Here is a 24,602-nt window from a genome sequence, read left to right on the forward strand (position 1 = left end):
CCATCATTTGCATCCAGAAAGTCTGACTCCAGGGTTAGCAAGGTCTGGGAAGACATCTTACAGCAGGAAGAACAGGCCTTCCACAGGCGAGAGCAACAGCCAGACCGGAAGAAAGCAGAACCATAGCGTTTCCATAGTTAAAGAGATCTGTCGGCTCCAGAAAGCTTGGCCAATACCCTAGCTCTTAGAACTCCCCTTCTTCATTCTCCAGGACTGAATGGGGTTTTAATTTCCCTGCTAAAATCCTGAGAATGATTATCTCAGACCCTCCATACTGCTTCAAACCTGATATCAAAAGCCCTAAGAGGGAATGGAGGGAAATAGAAAGTCACTTAAAGTCACTGTTGCAGTGGCAGGGAGAACAGGGATGGGGACAGCAGCAAGAAGAGGTTAGAAGAAGATTTTAATGGTGTTGTAAACATTGTCGTGGATCTCTAGTGAGGGTTTCAGGATTTAATCCGGAGACCTAAAGAACTTTTGATAACTTAAACCTAGAACAGCACAAAACATGGTTAAGTGGAAAAGAGATGCCATCCCTATGACTTTGGGCCAGGAAAGCTCCTTCTGAAATGGGGCACATTTAAACTACAGTTGGTTTTTCTTCAAAACATCCTGTCTCTAACCTTTTAAATGGCTAATTGACTGCATTATAAATTTAAGGAATGGCCCATCTGTGTTCTATTCTGTCTTAAAACAAACAAAAAACAAACTTAGCTCCTATATTTGCATTCTCTCAATTGCAGTTTAGCATGAGCATTTGGGTTCATTCTTTTTTTTTTTTTTTTTTTTTTAAATTTTAAGTTCCGAGGTACATGTGCAGGATGTGCAGGTTTGTTACACAGTTCAGCGTGTGCCATGGTAACTTGCTGCACCTATCAACCAATCACCCAGGTATTAAGCCCAGCATCCATTAGCTATTTTTCCTAATGTTCTCCCTCCCCAAACCCCACCCCTCAGCAGGCCCCAGTGTGTGTTATTCCCCTCCCTGTGTCCATGTGTTCTCGTTGTTCAACTCCCACTTATGGGTGAGAACATGCGGTGTTTGGTTTTTTGTTCCGGTGTTAGTTTGCTGAGGATGGTGGCTTCTAGTTCCATCCATGTCCCTGCAAGGGACATGATCTCATTCCTTTTTATGGCTGCATAGTATTCCATGGTGTATGTGTGCCACATTTTCTTTATCCAGTCTTTCACTGGTGGGCATTTGGGTTGATTCCATGTCTTTGCTAATGTGAATAGTGCTGCAGTGAACATACGTGTGCTTGTATCATTTAAAAAAAAAAAAAAAAATTAAAAATTGGGCAGCTGTGGTGCTGTGTGCCTATAAAGCTACAGGTAATTACTTTAACTATTTCAACAGATAACTTAAATACTTTAATAATTTAAATATTTAAACAGATAATTATCTGTTGTAGTTTGTCAACATTGTGGTAAGTCATGATCCTGCCACTATACTCCTGCCTGGGCGACAGGGAGATCCTGGGCTCTCAAAAAAACAAACAGATAAAAAAATTAGAAAAATAAAGCCAGGCATGGTGGCTCACACCTGTTATCCCAGCACTTTGTAAGGCCAAGATGGGAGAATCACTTAAACCCATGAGTGACAGACCAGCCTAGGCCACAAAGTGAGACCCTGTCTCTACAAAAAATTTAAATATTAGCCAGATGTGCTGGCATGCACCTGTAGTCCCAGCTACTCAGGAGGCTGAGGTGAGAGGATAGCTTGAGCCCAGGAGGTTGTGGCTGCAATGAGTTGTGATGGTGCCACTGCTCTTCAGCCTGGGCAGCAGAGCAAAACTCATCAACGATGAAACTCTTTCCAAAAAAAAAGATTAGAGAAGTGAGTGAAATGGTTTAGGTGCAGTGGCTCACGCCTGTAATCCCAGCACTTTGGGAGGCCGAGGTGGGTGGATCACGAGGTCAGGAGATCGAGACCATCTTGGCTAACACGGTGATACCCCGTCTCTACTGAAAATACAAAAAAATTAGCCTGGCATGGTGGCGGCCGCCTGTACTCCCAGCTACGTGGGAGGCTGAGGTAGGAGAATGGCATGAACCCAGGAAGTGGAGCTTGCGGTGAGAGGAGATCGCGCCACTGCGCTCCAGCCTGGGCAACAGAGGGAGACTCTGTCTCAAAAAAAAAAAAGAAAGAAAGAAAACTGAGTGAAATGACCCAAGACTACACAGTAAGTTACTAGAGAAGCTGCTGGCACCTTAGAAGTAGAGAGTTTATGGGAAAAGTTTTAAATTTTTAATGAAAAAGACTTAGAACAATGTATTATTTACATGTAAATAAGAAAAGGGAGCAGAATCCCCATATCCTCTTCAAAGGAAGGGAGACGGGAGGCCATTTATGAGAAGAAAGTCCATATAAACCCCATCAAGTAGAATCTGGATCCAAATACTTCCAAACAGGAGTACACAGCAGGTGAACAGTCTCCCTCATCCAACTGATCTGCTGCTTCAGATAAGATCAGCAACTGAAAGTGAAGAAACAAACAGATTAAGGAACAACACAAACAAAATGAAAATTTGTTAACGTAAATTTAACTAAAACCTCACAACAGACTTCTCAAAACAAAAAACAGGCCAGACATAGTGGCTCACGCCTGTAATCCCAGCACTTTGGGAGGCTGAGGTGGGCGGATCATTTGAGGCCAGGAGCTCGAGACCAGCCTGGCCAACATGGTGAAACCCCGTCTCTACTAAAAATACAAAACTTAGCTGGCTATGGTGCACGCGTCTGTAATTCCAGCCACTCAGGAGGCTGAGGCAGGAGAATTGCTTGAACCCAGGAGGCAGAGGTTGCAGTGAGCCGAAATCGCGCCACTGCACTCCAGCCTGGGTGACAGAGCGAAACTTCGTCTCAAAAACAAAACAAAACAAACCACAACAACAAAAAAACAAACTCAAGTGCCCCAAACTAAGAATAGGGAAGTTCCCTCTACAATTACAGTAGAGCTGGACGATTTCCTACCGTTCATCGGCATCTCATCAATCTGAGTGGAATAGTACTGCTCGATATCTCTGAGGATGCGGATGTCGTCATTCTTTACAAAGTTAATGGCCACACCCTTCCGGCCGTATCGACCTGATCTCCCAATTCTTCAGGAATAAAACAATATTACAGTTAGTATATATAACAATCAAGATTTAGTAAATGTGTCACAGAAGTGAAGCCAATGAGAGCTTGCACCCTACCTGTGTATGGACAATTCTCTGTTATTGGGGAGATCGTAGTTAATGATGAGGGACACCTGAGGGACATCCAACCCCCTGGCCCAGACATCTGTAGAAATAAGCACTCGGCTGCAAAAAGAAAGAGTGTTTGAGGTGATTAAATTACTCATACAAGTATAAGACTGGACTTGCTTCCATTGCTAATTTTAAGGAATCCTGGCTGCAGGTCCAAAATATACGAGATTCTCCTCTCTCAACAGTCTGTCTGCAAACGTGAAGCCTCAGGGACAGCACCAGAAACCCCTGTGCAGAGGGGCTGTTGGTGGATTTAGTTACTTCGGTCATGTGCTCCATCAGATTAAAAAAATAGACATCTTTTACTAGACTATCTTTAACTTGTTTAATTGGTCCTAAACCAATAATTGGGAAAAATACTTCACTTTTGCCTAGCAAAAAATTAAAAACGGTAACTTCAGCCGGCCATGGCGGCGGCTTATGCCTGTAATCCCAGCACTGCCAGAGGCTGAGGCAGATGGATCACCTGAGGTCAGGAGTTCGAGACCAGCCTGGCCAACATGGTGAAACCCCATCTCTACTAAAAATGAAAAAAAAAAAAAAAATTAGCCATTCCAGCTACTCGGGAGGCTGAGACACAGGAGTCACTTGAAATCAGGAGGCAGAGGTTGCAGTGAGCCAAGATTGTATCACTGCACTCCGGCCTGGGTAACGAAGTGAGACTGTCTCAAAAACAAACAAACAAAAAAAAGACACACACAGCACATTTGTTAAGCTGACCACAAGGTGGGCAAAGAAGGAAGTCTGAATCAAGTTCAAATGAATGAAACCACCCAATCCACGCTTTCTGACCACTGTGGAATTAAACTAATCGAAACGATGAACAGAAAACCCCCCTACTTACTGGAAAAGAAGACACACACTTGTAACCAAGGTGACCAACCTGGCTAGTTAAGGCTAGTTATCACCTCAACCTAAGTATTACAGGAGCACAGCGGACCCCTCATTAACTGGAAGGTTTTCTGCTCACCCAGGGCCTCAGCTTTCAGAGCAGAAGCTTGTCATCCCCCCGGGTGTGGGGCCTGCACTTAGGCAGTGCATATGAAGTGCTTAGCACAGTCTAGCAAACCCTGACCTGCAGAGCCACAGCATAGCGGACCCACCTGGCGCCCGACCGGAACTCCTTCATGATGGACTCCCGCTCTTTCTGGGGCATGTCTCCATGCATTGAGGATACGGTGAAGTTGGCTTCCCTCATTTTCTCCGTCAGCCAGTCCACCTACAAATCCAATCAACAGATGCTACTGCAAGCTAGTATACCAAAGCAGAGACGTGCATTCGGGACTTTACCGCATCATTTGCAGAACCAGTATCAATATTCATAAGGTAACTGCTCTTAAAACTCAGAATCATCCTAACTGGATGCACAAACTTTTTCCCAGAAAATGTTGGGGTGCACTCACAAAACCCTCTTACTTCATTTTCTCCATATAATGACTCTATGGGGGGAGGGGGCCAGGTGTGCTCATTCTCATTTGAAATTTGAAATCCAATCTTGTTAGAATGTAGCCCAACTCCTCTCCTTTCTCAGGAAAGTGGCCGACAGTTCTCAGGTCTGCCTCCACATTACCATCACCTGGGGATCTAAAACTACTCAGGCCTGGGGTCCACCTTCAACCAACGAAATCTGAATCTTTAGGGGTGGCTGATATCGCTGTTCTGTAAATGAAGTTTTAATGGTCACAGCCACGTGACCGTTTGCATATTGTCTACAGCTGCTTTTACAAGAGAACACATACCCTGAAAGCTTAAAATATGGACAAACTGGCCCTTTACTGAAAAATCTTGATTGACGTCATTCAGAGACTCAATCTGCAGTTTCCCTTCAGCACAGGGAGGCTGTGCAGTGCCTCTCACCTTTCTTTTGGTGTTGCAGAAGATGACCGCCTGAGTGATGGTCAGTGTGTCGTAGAGGTCACACAGAGTGTCAAATTTCCACTCTTCCCTCTCCACTGCCACGAAAAATTGCTTGATGCCTTCCAGAGTCAATTCATCACTGAAGGACAAAGACAAATCCTGTTACATACTCATCCTTCCTTCTAGGACTTGAGGGTGGGCCAAGCCAGGATCCAGGGAGACCCTGGTGGAGAAGGTCACACCGTGATATCTGGTGCAGACCCAGCAGCCCCAGCCCTGTCCTCCATCCTATCACCACTTCCGTCACACAGGCCTCCATTCTGTATCCTACTTAACATTTCACAATGTGCAGCACATGGAATACGATTCTAAATGAAACACTGATAAATAAATACAGTCACCTAATTTTTAAATTTAGAATTATTGGTTCAAACCACAATGAGGATTGTAAAAGATGGGTTGTTTTGTTTTGTTTTGTTTTGTTTGAGACAGGGTCTTGCTCTGTTGCCCTGGCTGAAGTGCAGTGGCACAATCAAAGCTCACTGCAGCCTCAGCCTCCTGACCTCAAGCGATCCTCCCACCACAGCCTCCTGAGTAGCTGGGACTAGAGGCATGTGCCGCCCTACCTGGCTAATTTTTTATTATTGGTAGAGATAGGGTCTCTATATGTTGCCCAGCCTATTTGGTTTTTTAAAACAGGAATTTTAAAAGAATTTGCATGCTTTCAATTCCTTTACACTCAGGCAAGAGGATAGCCTGAGGTCCGGGTTTTGACACCAGCTTCAGCAACACAGCCAGACTCTGGCTATAAAAAGTTTTTGAAATTACGACATAAAATCCTTTATAAATGCGGCCCAGTGTTTTAGTAAACTTGACAAGAGGGGCTCCTACCGTTTCACCAAGATGCGGATTGGGTCGGTCATGAACTTGTTGGTCATCTCCAGAATCTCGTGTGGCAGCGTGGCACTGATGAGAACCACCTGTGTGGCTGGAGGCAGGTACCTGTATACATCGTAAATCTGCTCTTTGAAACCTGGGACAGGGAGCAAGACAGGTGAGGGATGTTTAGGGCGGCACACCCAGAAATGGAAGGTGCACGCCCAGTGTTCCCACTGGGTTAGAGGCAGAGTGGTGATAAGGTACGTTTGACAGGAAATCTCATTTTTACAGCACCAGGCCACATCCACGCGTTCTCTCCGTCCCTACTCCCCGCCCCCCGGAGTGTTATCTGGTTGAGGGAATCTGGTTTCCCTTTGGTGCTTCTTCAATCTGAAGCGATCTAGGGATCAAGAAACCCACCCCGAGAGTCCTAGATACCAAATAAAAAGCCATAGAGGCTGGCCTGAGTCACCCACGATGAATAAACAAATAAAATCAAGGTAGGAATTTTTTGTTCATAATTGCCACCAAGGCACAATTGTTTTTCCACGATGAAAACGCTATTCACATTCAGAACAGTCACTGGCGGTTTCAATTTTACACTGTGAAAATTTAAGAACTAAGAATTATGTCAGTAGAAAAGTAATTCTTTTGTTACTCATACCTTTATTCAACATTTCATCAGCTTCATCCAAAACCAACATTTTGATAGCACGTGTCCTTAGCCTTCTGCGACGAATCATATCTATAACATGAGATTTTGAAATACTTATGACAAATCACATCTATGAGATTTTGAAATAATCACACCTGAGGCTCCCAAGAAAGAGCTCATCATTCCACTGGTCTCAGGGTTCCAGAGACCTTCCCTCCACCTCCTGCAAGTGACCCAGGTGCAAAAGTCTACCGTGCGGCCTACCAAATCGAAAGCTGTCCTGTACCATTTAAGCACTTCTTACAAATACTACCGGCAGCACCATTTTTAGCGACAAAAGTGCTTACCAAAAACACGCCCTGGAGTGCCCGCGACAACATGCTGTCCATAATCCAGCTTCCTGATGTCCTCACCAACATTGGTGCCTCCAATGCAGGCATGGCACTGGACATTCATGTAGTCACCGAGAGCAAGCAGCCCCTGAAACAAAGCACAGGTTCACGTCCAGGGTGGGAGAGAGAAACATCCACATTTTCCAAAAAGAAAGACTGTTTCTCCTCCGAGATGATCACCGATTATTATTTATGCCATTCTTATCTCCAAACCACAAAATTCTCCTGCTCTTTTCTCTGACAAAAACAAGTTAATTTTGCTTTTTTTTTTTTTTTTTTGAGACGGAGTCTCACTCTGTGGCCCATGCTGGGGGGCAGCAACGCAATCTTAGCTCACTGCAAGCTCCGCCTCCCGGGTTCAGGCCATTCTCCCGCCTCAGCTTCCTGAGTAGCTGGGACTACAGGCGCCCGCCACCACACCAGGCTAATTTTGTTTTTGTATGTTTAGTAGAGATGGGGTTTCACCGTGTTAGCACACTGTGCTGTGTGCATCCTATATGTGTATTCAGGGAGTCGTTATCTCCTGACCTCCTAATTGGCCTGCCTCGGCCTCTCAAAGTGCTGGGATTACCGGCGTGAGCCACCACACCCGGCCTGCTGGTTTCTTATTACAAAAGCTATATCATTAACAGAAAAGAATATGTAAAATTCATAATCCCATCCACTGAAGAAACCAACATTAACATCTTAATATACATCTTTTTAAACATACGTCTTTATACTACGTTAAGTATAAAATGGGTACAATTTATTTTTTTTTTGAGACAGAGTTTCACTCTTCTTGCCCAGACTAGAGGACAATGGCACAATCTCAGCTCACTGCAACCTCTGCCTCCCGGGTTCAAGTGATTCTCCTGCTCAGCCACCCAAGTAGCTGGGATTACAGGCGCCTGCCACCACGCCCAGCTAATTTTTTTGTATTTTTAGTAGAGACAGGGTTTCACTATGTTGACCAGGCTGGTCTCAAACTCCTGACCTCAGGTGATCCACCCACCTCGGCCTAATTTATTTTTATTAAAATTGACTTTTCGCAAAAAATCTACATTTCTAAGGCTGTAAAAAACTACCGAGAGCACACAAGCCACACCAAAAATGACTTAATACAAACCAGCAATTTATATAATGATTCATGGCAAAATGTTAATCAGGAAGAAAATTTTGAGGTATCAGAAAACAGGATTGGATTAAATAAATAAGTCGGTGTTTCACAACTAAATCACAAAAGCAGTACTGGTTAATCGGACACCGCTATCTTTAGCCATCTCACCTTCTGGATCTGCACAGCCAACTCTCTTGTGGGAGCCAAGATCAAAGCTTGAGTTTCACGAAGCTGGTGAAATAATTTATCAGAAATTAGAGAATCCGCAGTATTATCAAAGTGGATTCCAAGGTCAAAGCTCGAGTTTCACGAACCTGGTGAAAGAATTTATCAGAAATTAGAGAATCCACAGTATTATCAAAGTGGATTGTAGTCATTCACACTCAGATCAATATGAGAAATAGTATCTCATATTAATCATACTTCTCATCTCTTACAGGTTAGCAAATATTAATGTCATTTAAATTGCAAATCCAACAATAACTTAATGTGTCAGGATCCTCGTCTGCAGACAAGAGCTTCCTCTAGTTAAATAGCAAATCGTGACACAATATTAGTGCAAATATTAGTGTACAACTAAGACTCTGTGTAAAAATTTGCTGAGTCAATACATACTAGAAAATTTTAAATTATACTTTTTGAACACTGTAGTTACAGAAGAAAAAGCAAGTATTTCCTAGAATTACATAACAGTTTGTTTTAAGAATGGCAAATTACCTGAATATCCAAACACTGGAGGACTGAGATACTCAAGGTGGCTGTTTTTCCTGTGCCGGACTGAGACCTATTCAAGGAAACAAAAGCAGTGGGATTAGAGGGAGGACAGGCCACGCCACAGCTGCACTCCAAGGCCTGGGCTCCAGAGGCACTTAGGTACCTTCTTAGAGCAAGCCCCCGTACCTAATACCATCTTAACTGCGAGGAGGCAGGACTCGGGCCCAGTGTCACAGCTTGTTAAGTGTCCATGAAGAGAGTAGACATGGCTTCTGCACGGGGGCAATGGAGTCACAGACTCTCTAACTTCAAGAGGCGTTTCATAGGTGTCAGAAAAAGGAGGACTCCCCTTTATCGAAATACAACTCTTTTCCTTCTAGGATTTTGGACTAACTCTCTCCTCCAAAGAAATTTTTGTGTAAATGAGTCTTTTTTGAAATTAGGCAAACGAGGGATAAAGCTATGAAAAGAGGATTTGTGGTGCTAGGAGATACGGCTATATACAGGTTTTCATCCAGAGTTCCTGGCTCACAGCTCCCATAGCCCTTATTACAGTCTTATTAAATTGATGGGTTTGTTAGGCCTCAGGAAACAATCTCTCTGACCTTCTGCTCTCCTTTCACCTGCTCCACAGCAGGGCTCTAATCTTCCCTGCCTTTCAGATTGTGAGTCATAAAGACCCTCATGTCACGGCGTGGTGGCTCAGGCCTGTATTCCCAACACTCTGGGACGCAGAGGCAGGATTGGATGAAGTCAGGAATTTGAGACCAGCCTGGGCAATACAGCAAGAGACCCCATTTCTAAACAAAACAAAAAACTAACCAGGAACGGCGGCACATTCTGGCAGTCCCAGCTACTTGGGAGGTTGAGGCGGGACGATTCCTTAATCCTTGAAGTTAGAGGTTGCAGTGAGCTATGACTGCACCACTGCATTCCCGCCTGGGTGACGAAGTGAGGCCCCATATCTTAACAAAAAAAATGTTGAGGCCGGGCACAGTGGCTCACGCCTGTAATCCCAAGGCTTTGGGAAGCCAAGGCAGACAGATTGCCAGGAGTTTGAGAGCAGCCTGGGCAACACAACAAAACCCTGTCTCTACAGAAAATATAACAAGTAATTGGGCATGGTGATGTGTGCCTGTAGTCCCAGCTACTTGGGAGGGTGAGGTGGGAGGATCGCTTGAGGCTGCTATGAGCTGTAATCACATGACTGCACTCCAGTCTGGGAGACAGAGTAAGACCCTGTCTCGAAAAATGTAAACAATTTAAATTTCAAATTTTTTTTTAAAAAAGCATTATGGTATTATCCCAGAAAAGCTCCTGCCCTATTCCCTTATGGGGGAAAGAATGCTGACCTCATGGAATTTTCCATAAAAACCCAAGAGGACTGGGTTCCAAGAGCTTCTAGATGGCTGAACACAGACAGTGGAACACAAGGAGGTTCCGGGAGGTGACCACCCGCCCCTTGGAGGCTGCACCCCTCCCCCCATATCTGTATCCTCTGCAGTACCCTTTATCATAAACCACTAAATATGTTTCCCTGAGTTCTCTGAGCTGCTGTTCCAGCAAATTAATCCAACCTAAAGAGGAGATCCTGGGAACCCAACTTGAAGCTGCTTGGCCAAAAGTTCTAGAGATCCGAACTTAGAACTGGTGTCTGAAAAGAGGGTAGTCATGGGGACTGAGCCCTCAACCTGCAGGATATGGCCTATCTCCAGGCAGGTGGTGTGAGAGTTGAACTGGAGGACACCCAGCTGGAAAACCCCCACACCTCTGCTCACAGAAGTCTTCTTCTGTGCTGATGATTGTCGTGGTGGTGTGAGAGCAGAGGAAAAGCACAGTCTGTTTTTCCGAAATTGTGTTATATACAATTCCACATGCCAGCAAACCACTAAGCAAAGCTGGCTAAGAAAATGAAAGCCTTGGCCGGGTGCAGTAACTCATGCCTGAAATCCCAGCGCTTTAGGAGGCCAAGGAGGGTGGATCACCTGAGGTCAGGAGTTTGAGACCAGCCTGACCAACATGGTGAAACCCCGTCTCTACTAAAAATATGAAAATTAGTCGGGCATGGTGGTGCATGCCTGTAATCCCAGCTACTTGGGAGGGTGAGGCAGGAGAATAGCTTGAAACTGAGAGGCAAAGGTTGCAGTGAGCCGAGATGGCACCACTGCACTCCAGCCTGGGCAACAGAGCGAGACTCCATCTCAAAAAGAAAATGAAAGCTTTCTACAGTAGAGAACACAAATTAAAAAAATTATTAAACCCTGTGGCTAAAGTCAGGGAAAGTGTTGGAACTGAGCGTGTACAAGCTGAGGGAAACAGTCATCCCGGAGCATCTAACTGCACTGCGCTGCCCAAATTCACATCCAGCCCTGCGCCGCACCCCAGGACAACTTACTGTGCGATGACATCTCTCCCTTTGATGATCTGCTTGATTGCTCGTTGCTGGATTGCTGATGGTTTTTCAAAACCTGCAAATAAAAACAAAAAATTAGCTCTCACCACAATGACGGCATAGAAACCCTGTACTGTAAGCTCCTCAGGGGCAGACATGGTTTGTTTTTTGAACCTGTCCTCCAGCCTAACCCAGTGTTCAACATAGCAAGCTCTCAAAACCCAGGGGCTCAATGAATTGCGCTGAGTGGATTTCTACACTAACGTGGGATATTATTTGTAAAGACCAATCTCTATTTTTAAAAAAACCACCAAATTGTAGAATATAGACACCAGTTTTCTTTAAAAAAAAATCTGGGCGTGCAGCATCTGGAAGTATAAGTGCCAAAATGTTCCTGGCAGTTACTGCAGTAGAGGGGTGGAAAGAAACTTACTTTTTACTCTAATTACTCCCTTAGGTTTGACTGGATTACAAACAACCTATACTACTTTTTAAATTAAAAAAAAAACAAACAAAAAAACAGGAAAGGCACTCTAGCCATTGTTCTCTCCTACTAGCTAGCATTAAGTCTGTGTGTTGCTGACAGGTCTACAACTCCGTTTAACCTGCGTGGGTCACGCTGCAGGGTGTCCTGTGTTGTTCTGTCTGGATGCAGCTCACTAACTACAACACCATCTCTCTTGCAAAGCAACTACTACACCAAAGGGTGAGGCTATTTTCAAGAAGAACCACGTGTTTTTCAAGTAAATAAAATTGTATGTACAAAAACTCTATTTCAATTATTTTTTGGTAGTCTCTTAAATGTAGCTCTGCTCAGTTCTGGGGCATAGCGAAAAATAAGAAACAAAAGAAAATGTAGCACAATTTCCCATCTTAACACAAACGCAAATATAGCAGATGATTTAAACTCTTCATGAAGAGCAAGCACATAGATGGGAAACGAACAACAGTGTCTTAGGGCAGGGACCGCCTGAGTGCCAGGAAACCAGGTGGGGCTGTCAGCCTCACTGCGAGGCTGCCTGAGATGCTTTTTCACCACCCATCCTCAGCAACTTCGCTTCACTTTGTCCAAACAGTTGTGGCATCAAGAACTACAGGATACGGCCAGGTGGGGTGGCCCACACCTGTAATGCCATCACTTTGGGAGGCAGAGGCTGGTGGATCACTGAGGTCAGGAGTTCAAGACCAGCCTGGGCAACATGGCAAAATCCCCTCCCTACTAAAAATACAAAAATTAGTAGGACGTGGTGGCCCACACCTATAATCCCAGCTACTCGGGAGGCTGAGGCAAAGGAATCGCTTGAGCCCCAGAAGTGGAACTTGCAATAAGCTGAGATCATGCCACTACACTCCAGCCTTGGTGACAGAGCAGGACTGTCAGAAGGAAAAGGAAGAAAGAAAAGGAAGAGAACTACACGATAAAAAATGTCCCTGTCCCAAGCATTAAACACAGGCCATTTATCCCAGATGCTGGTCATTCCCATCTATGTGCCCAACCCAACCTCTTCTCCAGGCTCTCCCTCAACTTCCTCACATCTTTCAAACATACCAAGAGACAGCTCCTGATTCTGACTCTCTGGAGTGCTGCCTACCTAGCCAAATGTCTGCAGCATCAACCACCGCTTACTCAAAACACTCCAACTCTCCTTCTTCTGTCGCTCACGTTCAATCCATCAGCCAATGCTGTCAGCTCCCTGGTACTCCATCTCCAAGGCAGCACAATCCTCTCTTCCCTGAACTGGAGCAAAAGCTCCCAACTCTCTTGTTTCCTCTCCTGCCTTGCCTCGCCTCACCTCAAATCTACAGACACCCAGAAGAATCTTTAAAACTGTAAATGTGATCGTGTCACATAGCTACTTAAAACCTTCCAGTGGCTTCCCACTAGATTTCTAAATGAAATTCAAATTATTCGTCACCCTACACGTCTTTGCTAGATCTGCCCCGACTAGCTCTCCAAAATCCCACCACAGGGGACTTCTTTCAGTTCCTGGAATGCAGCTGGCTAAGGGCTGCAAGGCCCTGGCACCAGCTGTTCCTTCTGCCCCAACTGCTCTTCCCTCTTCTCATTAACAGTCTCCTTCATCCAGAACTCTGCTCAAATGGCACCCCCTCCTGCGAAGCCCCTTACCTCTCTGCTTTACTAATTCTCTCCTCCTTCCCGGTCCCACTCTATTCAATTACCCCGCTGCAGGTTCTTCACAGCAACCACCACTGCCCGGGCAGCCTGACAGTATGCTTTCCCCCCAAACGAAATTCAAAACCCGTAAAGGCGCAAACCCATCCGCTTTACCGCCAAAACCCCAGTACCCAGAAAAGCTAATAGGGAGAAAACAGTTATCTGCTGAATGAACGACGCTGAGGCGCCTCGAAGCGGCTGCAGCCCCCGACAGACCCAGCGCCGAGCTCTGCACGGGGGACACGCACCGAAAGCGCCGACACAGCCAGGCGTGAGGGCGAGGACGGGGGTGGGGGTGGGGGTCGGACGTCACTGGCCCCCGAGCCTCGACCCTGACCACGACCTCCGGAGCGCAGGGCCGGCCCGGGAGTCACCAGTCGGGCCCTCAGCCCCCGGCTCGCCCCCGACTCGCCCCCGGCTGGCCCCCGCGGCCCGCGCCCGCTCACCGTAAGCGTAGATGCCCCGCAGCAGGTCCTCCCGCAGGCCCATGGTGTCGAACGTGGGGGTCACATCCACCTCCTCGCTGGTCTCGAATTCCACTTTAGTCATGTCTTCCTCTTTGAGCAGCCGCTTTCGCGCCGAGCCCGAGGTCGCCATCGTGGCCGTGGTCGCCATGATTCAGAGTCCGCGGAAGAGCACAGCGGACCTCGCTGCCGCTGCCGACCTCGCTGCCGCTGCCGACCTCGCTGCCGCTGCCGACCTCGCTGCCGCTGCCGACCTCGCTGCCGCTGCCGACCTTAAGAGAACTGCCAAGCGGGGCCGAGAACTGAGGCCTTAAGTATGCCAAAGCGAGAGACGTGCGTGCGTACGTGCTTACGTGCGACGCGGCCACGCCTCTGGGGGACGGGGCACTCTTCGTCACGTGAAAGGGAACTGGGCGTTTGCCGCAGGGAAAAGTAAGGTGTTTCTGCTCTCGCGCCACATGCAGTTCCCGCGGGATCTCGTTGAGGGCGGGGTACCCAGTTCCTTACAAAAGGGATGGAGGGTGTGGGACCTCTGAAGTTGGCGGTGTTTCGTAGCGGCTGCGGGATTTCGCGGACTGGGGCGCTGAGGTTCTTTGAGCGGCGTGTGGCCCTGAATTCCCTGGAAACAGGCTGGGGCCGCGAGGGGCCTCCGCTCCGGGCGGGGTCCCCAGATAGCCCCGCCTCGAATAAAAATGACGAGCACGGGTCCTCTCTCGGGCCCGCAGTGGGTGGACTGCGTCGCGGACCCGTAGTGGAGGCGCCCAGCTCGCCGGGGAGATTCGGGTGGAAACCCTCACGGCCGCCGGTGGTGGGCCCCGGCGCGGCGCTGGGCTCCGGCGGGTCTGCGCTGGGGAGGGCCAGGGCCCCTGACGCCGGCGTCCCTCTTAGGGGACGCGCCTGGGTGTGTCTTCACCGTTTGCCTGGTGAGTTGGAGACAGGGTCTGGCTCCGTCGCCCAGGCTGGAGTGCAGTGGTAGGATCAGGGTTCACTGTAGCCTCCGCCTCAGCCTCTGGAGTAGCTGGGACCTCAGGAGCGCGCCACCACGCCCGGCTAATTTTTAAAATTTTTTTGTAGAGACGGGGTTGGGGGAGGTGGGGGTTAGGGTTGTCCTGGCTGGTCCTGAACTGCGGGGCCTCAGGTGATCCGCCTGCCTTGGCCTCCCAAAGTGCTGGGATTACAGGCATGAGCCACTGTGCCCGGCAAGCAGCTGTTCTAAAGTAAAATACACGCTGAGCCTGCCATTTGCTCTTAATGAAGGCCACTTGTCAGTAGACGGTGCTGCTAATGCGTGTCCTGCAGCAAAGATAACCCAGACGGGATCATTTTTTAATTGCCCAGCGGAACTTTAACCAGTTGCGCATCTTAACCTGCTTTTGGTTTGTTCGTTCGTTTGTTTTGAGACAGTCTGGCCCTGTCGCCCAGGCTGGAGTGCCATGGCGCGATCTCGGTTCACTGCAGCCTCCACCTCCCGAGCACAGGCGATCCTCCCGCCTCAGCCTCCAGAGCACCTGGGACCACAGGTGTCGCTACTACGCACAGCCACTAACCGCTTTCTTATCTGACACTTTAAGTGCTTCTTCGTACCCAGCTCCTCTAACGCCTTTTGAAGCAGCTCCATCATCTTTGAAGGGCAGTTCATGCTGTTGAGAATCATGTTTGTAACTTTGGGAAAATTGTATTTCCACGAGCGCCAGCTCTGTCCTTTTTTTTTTTTTTTTTTTGACGGAGTCTTGCTGGGTTGGCCCAGGCTGGAGTGCAGTGTCGCAATCTCAGCTCACTGCAAGTTCTGCCGCCCAGGTTCACGCCATTCTCCTGCCTCAGCCTCCCAAATAGCTGGGACTACAGACACGCGCCACCACGCCCAGCTAATTTTCTGTATTTTTAGTATAGACCGGGTTTCACCATGTTGGCCAGGATGGTCTTGATCTCTTGACCTCATGATCCGCCCGCCTCGGCTTCCCAAAGTGCTAGGATTACAGGCGTGAGCCACCGCGCCCCGCTATTTTGTGTGTGTGTGTGTGTGTGTGTGTGTGTGTGTGTGTGTGTGTGACAGAGTCTCGCTCTGTTCCCCAGGCTGGAGTGCAGTGGCGCAATCTTGGCTCACTGCAACCTCTGCCTCCCGGTTCAAGCGACTCCCCTTCCTCACCCTCCTGAGTAGCTAGGATTACAGGCATGCACCACCACGCCCGGCTAATTTTTGTATTTTTAGTAGAGATGGGGTTTCCCCGTGTTGGTCAGGCTGGTCTTGAAGTCCTGACCTCATGATCTGCCCGCCTCAGCCTCCTAAAATGCTGGGATTACAGGCATGAGCCCGGTGCTGTCCTTTCTTATGGTCACAAATCTGGCTTGCATCACTGGGCACATCTTTAATCCACAGCTTCTTTCTAGGAGTGCTTGAAAAGCTCTCCTTTTATGAAGGTTAATTTTAGTTAAAACCAGAGCATCCTGGCCAGGCCTGGTGGCTCACGCCTGTAATCCCAGCAATTTGGGAGGCCGAGGCAGACGGATCATGAGTGTAGGAGTTCGAGAACAGCCTGGCCAAAATGGTGAAACCCCATCTCTAGTTAAAAAAAAAAAAATACAAAAATTAGCTGGCCGTGGTGACGGGTGTCTGTAGTCCCAGCTACTCTGGAGGCTGAGGCAGGAGAATCTCCTGAACCCCAGAGGTGGAGGTTGCAGTGAGCTGAGATTGCGCCACTGCACTCCAGCCTGGGCGACAGAGACTCCATCTCAAAAATAAACAGAAAACCAGAGCATCCTTTTATCAAGAAGTCGGTGGATTGCAGTATTTCAAGGGTGAACAAGTAAATGCAGCCTTCTCCAAGAGTGAACCTCATTCTGGCACCAGAATTTATCCATGACAGATAATTGACCTTCTGATAAACATTCCTTGTAAGGATGCTGGTGTTACCCAAAATATTAAATATTTATAAAGCTGAATAAAATGTAAGTTCTGATACCTTCCTCACTCTACAAAGGATCATTTAGTGCCTCACACTGTTTCCCAGGCCGTGCTGTAGCGCTTTGTCATAAAATACACACAGATTTCAATGACTTAATGTAGGAGAAGAATGTAAAATACCTTGTTGACTAAAGAAAAACAGTTAAGCTTTTAAAGAATTAAAGTTAGTTTTATTCAGAAGCCTTACTGAGGACCCTACACCCTGGCCCCAGCCCAGGAGCTCAAGCGATCCTCCTACCTCGGCCTCTCAAAGTGCTGGAATCACAGGTGTGAGCTACCAGGCCTCACCTTGTTCAAAGTTTTAAAATCTAATCCACAAACTGCTTAGATTTGTTTTCCTTCATATTTTTATGACTAGATGATCTAACATTTTACACCATTTTCCTGGAAATGTTGTTTATGCCAGGTGTCTGAACACACATCTTAAAGGGCTCTAACTTTTCTGGGGAGCAGTAGCTTTTTAGCCCAGAGTCTATGACAATGTGACAATGATGAGAGCTGCTGAGGTTTGCTGCAGTCTCTGGGTGAACGATGCTTTCTAGGGAAACAATGGGGCATAAAAGAGACATGGGCTCTCCTGCCTTGAGATTAATCGCGTGAGATGGACCCCTCCCCAACACACAAACACTGTGGGACATGAGGTGCTGGAGACGGGGCTGCTCACCCAGAGCTTAATGGGTCTGTCCACCTTTGTGACCAAGAGGCCTCTTTTCCTAGAGGCTGAGGGGCCCTGGGATGATGAGGGTAAATCCACCTTTTAGAGTAGGAATCTCCAAACCCCAGGCCACGGACCAGTATCAGCACCTGTGTGTTGCCTGTTAGGAACCAGGCGGTGCAGCAGGAGGCAAGCAAGGGAGCTCAACTGAGCTCTGCCTGCTGTCAGCAGCAGCACTGGACTCAGAGGAGTGTGAACCCTGTTGTGAACTGCACATGCGAGGGCTCTAGGTTGTGCACTCCTCATGAGAATCTAATGCCTGATGATGGGAGGTGGAATAGTTTCATCCCGAAACCACTACCCCGTCCATCTCTGGAAGAATTTTATTCCACCACCTGTGGAAAAGTTGTTGACGTGGCTAGACTTTGTGTCTTCACCCACATCTCATCTTGAATTGTAATCCCATAATCCCTATAATCCCCACGTGTCGAGGGAGAAGCCAGGTGGAGTAATTGAATCACGGGGATGAGTCCCCCATGCTGTTGTCTCCATAGTTGTCTCGAGATCTGATGGTTTTATAAGGGGCTCTTCCCCCTTTGCTCGGCACTTTTCCCTTCCTGCCATCTTGTGAAGAAGGTGCCTTGCTTCCCCTTCACCTGCTGCCATGATTGTAAGTTTCCTGAGGCCTCCCCAGCCATGCTGAACTGTCAATTAAACCTCTTTCCTTTATAAATAACCCATTCTCGGACAGTTCTTTATAGCAGTATGAAAATGGAATAATACATTTGTCTTCCACAAAACCCGTCCCTGTTGCCAAAAAGGCTTTAGAAAACGCAGTGCGGGAAGGTGGTGAATAGATGGGAGGAGACTCATGTTTTTGTCATGTAGGAGAGCAGCAAGAGCTCCTCTCAGGAGAAGAGGTTTTTGCTGTGAAATATGGTGCGTGCTTTTCCATGGCCTATGTAGTGCTCAGCAGATGCCCTAGCGTCAATAGGATCCCAAACCCCTTGTTCTCTTTATTACTGGTACGCAGTTAGGATCGCGTCAGCCGTGTCTTGAGAACATGCTTTGTGAGTCATGCACCAGATTTGTTAAAGTGTCGGCTCTGAGTAGCTCTGTTGTGCTATGCATAACATCTACTTAATAAATGAGAGCTGACAGCCTCGCTTAGCTTTCTATCCACAAGTCCCCTGCTTAAAGTTCTGGATAAATGTTTCCGTTACTATGGGAAACCTCCATTATCTCCATAAGTAGAGAATGCAGATAGGTATCTTTTTTCTTTTACTGATGGAGACACTAAGGCCCAGTGTGATAAGTTCAAGTGCCCTGCAGGGAAAGGCACAAGCAGGCCAGGCTCTGAGTTCCCTAAACAGTAGCTATAGTGCCTGCCCTTTGTCCCTGGCCCCCATGGCGTCTAGGAAAAGAGGCTCCCGGTCACTGAGGTAGACAGACCCCTATGCCTGGTCTCAGCATCCTCGCTGTCACCGGCATCTCACTTCCCACATGGTTTCCACGTTGGGGAGGGAGACTACTCACCCCATTAAATGTGGCTGCTAGGGTCCTGTCTGTTTTGCCCCCACTGTTTCCCTAATGCTCAGTAGGTGTTCAATAAATAGTTGTTGGCTTACTCAATGTGTGGACCTCTGGGGCAAGAGAGAGGGAGGGACACAACGCAGTCCCAGCTGGCCAGGAGCGCTGTGAGCTCAGGAGGTTGCTGTGGGGGAGATGGTGAGGTAGGAATGTGGCAGGACTTGTTTCACAAGATAGAGGTCACAAAGACCCGCTGATAAAACAGGATGTGGTAAAGAAGCCTCCGAACTCCACCAAAAGCAGGATGGTGATGAAAGCAGCCTCCGCCTGTCCTCACTGCTCCTTATATGCTAATTATAACGCATCAGCTGCCAAAAGACACTCCCACCAGCCATGACAGTCTCCAAGTGCTATGGCCACCCCTGCAAGTTACCCTATGTGGTCTGAAACAGGGAGGAACCCTCAGTTCCGGGAATTGCCCACCCCTTTCCCGGAAAACTCATGAACAGTCCACCCCTTTTTAGCATACGATTAAGAAATTACCTACCATAAAAGCCAACTGGCACCCCTCAGGGCTGCTCTGCCTATGACGTAGTCACGCTTTTATTCCTTTACTTCCTTCATAAACCTGTTTTCATTTCATTCCGTTGGCTCACTTTTGAGTTCCTTCCCGTGGGAAGCCAGGAACCCACGTGGTCTCACAGGCTGAGTCCTACTTTGGGGGTTTGCCCTGTGACAATGGGAACAGCCCGGTGGTCTGCCACCCTCCAGAGCCGACCTGTCGCTTTTCCTTTACCTTCATCGGCTCCCAGGAATCAGGTAGAAAAGGGTGAGGTGGCTCTTCTTGCCCAGGAGGCTCAGGGGCAGTGCTGCTGGGCTGCACTGGGTTCCTGTAACTCATCACTGCAGGAGTTGATGTCCTAGATAGAAGTGACCTCGATCTGATCCAAGGGGCCATCCCCTAAAAGTGACTTCTTGCCAGAAGTCTCCACCCATCCGTAGGTATTAAAGGGTGAACACTGTTCATTTCTAGGCACAGCCCTGCCTAAACCCAACTGGCTGGGGCAAGGCACCTTGCTGAACGCTGCCTGAACTCACCTCACTGCTGTCTTGACTCTCAGACCCTGCACTGGCTGGTCAGAGTCTAGCACATGTGCAGTGTTAACAGAAAAACCAAACCCTGTAAAAATGTTTTCAAGAGGGTTATTCTGAACCAGTAGAAGTGACTGTGGCCTGGAAAAAACACAAACCCAAAAAGCCTTAAGTGGTCACAAGGTACCCAGGTAACAGTTTCTGTCAGGCCTCTGAGCCCAAGCTAAGCCACCATATCCCCAGGGACCTGCACATATACATCCAGATGGCCTGAAGCAACTGAAGATACACAAAGGAAGTGAAAATAGCCTTAACTGATGACATTCCACCATTGTGATTTGTTTCTGCCCCACACTAACTGATCAATGTACTTTGTAATCTCCCCTACCCTGAAGAAGTTTCTTTATAATCTCCCCCACCCTTAAGAAGGTTCTTTGTAATTCTCCCCACCCTTGAGAATGTACTTTGTGAGATCCTCCCCCTGCCCTCCAAAACATTGCTCTTAACTCCACCGCCTATCCCAAAACCTATAAGAACTAATGATAATCCCACCACCTTTGCTGACTCTCTTTTTGGACTCAGCCTGCCTGCACCCAGGTGAAATAAGCAGCCGTGTTGCTCACACAAAGCCTGTTTGGTGGTCTCTTCACAAGGACACGTGAGACAGTTTCCTTTTTTTTTTTTTTTTTTTTTTGAGATGGAGTTTCACTCTTGTTGCCCAGGCCGGAGTGCAGTGGCACAATCTCAGCTCACCACAACCTCTGCTTCCCAGGTTCAAGCGATTCTCCTGCCTCAGGCTCCCAAGTAGCTGGGATTACAGGCGTGCAGTACCACGCCTGGCTAATTTTTTGTATTTAGTAGAGATGGGGTTTCACCATGTTGGTCACGCTGGTCTCAAACTCCTGACCTCAGGTGATCTACCTGCCTTGGCCTCCCAAAGTGCTGGGATTACAGGCAGTAGCCACTGTGCCTGGCTGGTAACAGTTTACTTTTATACATTTTAGGTAAACAGGAGTTACAGGCAAAGATGTAAGTCAGTGCATGGAAGGTATACGTTTGGTTCAGCCTGAACGGCAGGATATCCCAGAGCAGGGGCTTACAAGTCATACGTGGGTTTTACAGATTCTTTACTTGCCATTTGAGAGAGTTAAGCTATTATTTATATTACGTTTTGGGGGAGTCAAAAAGAGTTAAGCTACCGTCTAAAGACCTGAAGTAAGTAGAAAAGAATGCTTGAGTTAAGGCAGTTGTGGGGATGAAGGCCCTTCTTATGTAAATGAAAGCCTCATAGGTTTCTAGCATCCCTCCGAGAAAATGGATGGCAAATGTCTCTTTTCAGACTTTAAAGGTGTCAAGCTGTCAGCAAATCTCTCCTAGATCCAGGCAAGGCCTGGATATGTTAGTGGACATTCTCTACAGATGCAAATTAATTTCCCCCACGAAAGATAGCTTTTTTTTTTTTTTTTTTTTGAGACGGAGTCTCGCTCTGTTGCCCAGGCTAGACTGCAGTGGCACAATCTTGGCTCACTGCAAGCTCCGCCTCCCAGGTTCATGCCATTCTCCTGCCTCAGCCTCCCGAGTAGCTGGGACTACAGGCGCCTGCCACCATGCCCAGCTATTTTTTTGTATTTTTTAGTAGAGACGGGGTTTCACCGCGTTAGCCAGGATGGTATCAATCTCCTGACCTTATGATCCACCTGCCTCAGCCTCCCAAAGTGCTGGGATTACAGGCGTGAGTTCACCGCGCCCAGCCGAAAGACAGCTTTGCAGTGCCATTCCAAAATATGTCAAAGAAATATATTTCACAGAAAAATATTTTGATTTCCATTCTGTCATGTGTGCTCATCCAGAACCAGTTTGGAAAGGAAGCCACCTTGTACCAGGTTAATTAAAAAAAAAAAAGGTTGACAAGGGTTTATGGTTAGTAGGGTGTGAATCAGCCTTTGCCTGCCATGGCCTTAGGTCTTGTTTATAATTTGGTATCTTATTGCCACAAAGAGTCTGTTTGATCAATCTTATCTCTATTTTAACCTAAAAGAAAAACTTCAGCCTGTTGCAGGAAGCCAGGGACCCTGAATGGAGGGACCAGCTGAAGCCACAGCAGAAGAACATAAATTGTGAAGATTTCATGGACATTTATTAATTCCCCAAATTAATACTTTTATAATTTCTTACGCCTATCTTTACTGCAGTCTCTGAACATAAATTGTGAAGATTTCATGGACATCACTTCCCCAATCAATACTGTTATAATTTCCTATACCTGTCTTTACTTTAATCCCTTAATCCCATCATCTTCATAAGCTGAGGATGAATGTCCCCTCAGGACCCTGTGATGATTGCGTTAACTGCACAAATTGTAAAACGTGTGCTTGAACAATACGAAATCTGGGCATCCTCAAAAAGAACAGGATAACAGTGACTTTCAGGGAACAAGGAAGATAACCATAAGGTCTGACTGCCTGCGGGGCTGGGCAGAACAGAGTCGTATTTTTCTTCTTGCAGAGAGCAAATAGGAGAAATATTGCTGAATTCTTTTCCCAGCAAGGAATAACCCTGGAAAAGGAATGCATTCCCAGGGGGAGGCCTCTAAAATGGCCACTCTGGGAGTGTCTGTTTTATGTGGTTGAAGATAAGGGATGAAATACACCTTGGTCTCCTGTAGTGCCCTCAGACTTGCTAGGATTAGGAAATTCCAGCCTGGCAAATTGTAGTCAGACCGGTTGTCTGCTCTCAAACCCTGTTTCCTGTTAAGATGTTTGTCAAGACAATGCGTGCCCAGTGGGACATGGAACCTCATCAGTAATTCTGATTTCACCCTGGCCTTGTGATCTTGCTCTGCCCTTCTGCCCTTGTGATCTGTTATTGCCCTTTGAAGCATGTGATCTTTGTGACTTACTCCTTGTTCGTACCCCCTCCCCTTTTGAAATCCCTAATAAAAATCTTTCTGGTTTTGGGGCTCAAGGAGCATCACGGAATCTACCAATAGGTGATGTCACCCCCAGAGGCCCACCTGTAAAATTTCTGTCTTTTGTACTCTTTCTCTTTATTTCTCAGACCAGCCAATACTTAGGGAAAATAGAAAAGAACCTACATTGAAATATTCATTGGAGGCTGGTTCCCCTGATAGTATGAGCTTCAGCTTGCAAGGCCTCAGGGAAAATGTGGTAGCAATTTCATTCAGTCCACATCAGAAAGATGGAAGAAGATTTTGAAAATGTTAGTTTGGAGATTTGTAGCCAGATAAGAATGGAGGATTCATCACAAATTGTAGAAAATAATAAAAACTGAAAAAACAATGGACAAGGCTGGAAACTAACAACAAGTGTACTATAGTATTCTTTCTTTCTTAAAAAAAATTATTGTAGGGAAGAAGTCTTGCTATGTCACCCAAGCTGGTATTGAACTTCTGGGCCCCAAGCAATCCTCCCACCCAGCCTGTAGTTTTCTTTTGAAACCTAATTTTTCTGTCTCCAGTTTCCCATTGTTATCAAGAAGAAATCATAGTAAGACCAATATATTGGTAAAATAAGTTTTAGTCTTATTACACTTGGCCCGATTATTTGCATAAAGTATAGTAAAAATAGTAATTGGCCATATAGGCTCTTTTAAGTTGCTTTTGCTGGAACTTTTTATAAGGTTAGACTATTTATTTAATCTCTCTGTCTCTCTCTCTTTTAGACAGAGTTTTACTCTGTCACCCAGGCTGGAGTGCAGTGGGACGATCTTAGCTTACTGCAACCTCTGCCTCCCAGGCTCAAGTGATCTTCCCACCTCCACCTCCCAAGTAGCTGGGACTACAGGCGCATGCCACCACACCTGAGTATTTTTTGTATTTTTGGTACAGATAGGGTTTTGCCATGTTGCTCAGACTGGTCTCAAACTCCTGACCTCAGGAGATCTGCCCACCTCAACCTCCCAAAGTGCTGGTATTACGGGCATGAGCCACTGCACCTGGCCTTATTTATTTTTGATGCAGGGTCTCACTCTGTTGCCCAGGCTGGAGTGTAGTGGTGTGATCATAGCTCACAATGACCTTGAACGCCTATGCTCAAGTGGTCCTCCAACCTCAGTCTCCCAAGTAGCTTGGATGAGAGAAACATATCATTACACTGGGCTTTGTTGTTGTTGTTGTTGTTGTTTTGGGAGATGGAGTCTTACTATGTTGCACAGTCTGGTTTTGAACTCCTGGCCTCAAGCAATCCTCCTGCCTTGATCTCCCAAAGTATTGGGATTACAGGCTTGAGCTACCATGACTGGCCAAGGTCAGACTTTGTAAAAGCCTCTTGAGCCAAGCCAAGGATTTATCTGTGCCTGCAGATACCTGTATGAGTTGGGAAACAAGCCAAGGATTTATCTGTGTCTACAGATACCTGTATGAGTTGGGAGCCAAGCCGAGGATTTATCTGAGCCTACACATACCTGTATAAGTTGGATGACTTATTCTAGAGGTCTCAAAATATATTTTGAGATTCCTGGGCCT

General features: G+C 47.0%; 2 protein-coding genes across 6 annotated transcripts in view; one reads left to right on the plus strand and one right to left on the minus strand.

Annotated features, from left to right (window-relative positions):
- Positions 1-24,602, plus strand: part of LOC129137562 (uncharacterized) — a 61,228-nt gene that overhangs the window by 15,114 nt on the left and 21,512 nt on the right. The window lies entirely within an intron of this gene.
- Positions 767-14,283, minus strand: LOC129137560 (eukaryotic initiation factor 4A-III-like). 2 transcript variants are annotated; one of them, XR_008540233.2, is made up of 13 exons: positions 13,863-14,238; positions 11,244-11,316; positions 8,852-8,918; positions 8,303-8,365; positions 6,991-7,123; positions 6,653-6,733; positions 6,001-6,142; positions 5,110-5,248; positions 4,356-4,471; positions 3,199-3,306; positions 2,975-3,102; positions 2,284-2,477; positions 767-2,124 (listed from the first exon to the last, which is right to left on the minus strand). XR_008540233.2 is itself a non-coding variant. In XM_054670237.2 (12 exons), exons 1-12 carry the CDS (start codon positions 14,029-14,031, stop codon positions 2,461-2,463), a joined length of 1,236 nt encoding a protein of 411 aa, XP_054526212.1. In that variant the 5' UTR covers positions 14,032-14,283; the 3' UTR covers positions 2,226-2,460. The 2 variants fall into 2 exon arrangements, 1 of the variants encoding a protein (XP_054526212.1); XM_054670237.2 differs by lacking the exon at positions 767-2,124 and having other exon boundaries at positions 2,226-2,477; positions 13,863-14,283.

Source organism: Pan troglodytes, chromosome 19 (genome assembly GCF_028858775.2).
Source record: "Pan troglodytes isolate AG18354 chromosome 19, NHGRI_mPanTro3-v2.0_pri, whole genome shotgun sequence".
Classification (NCBI taxonomy): Eukaryota; Metazoa; Chordata; class Mammalia; order Primates; family Hominidae; genus Pan; species Pan troglodytes.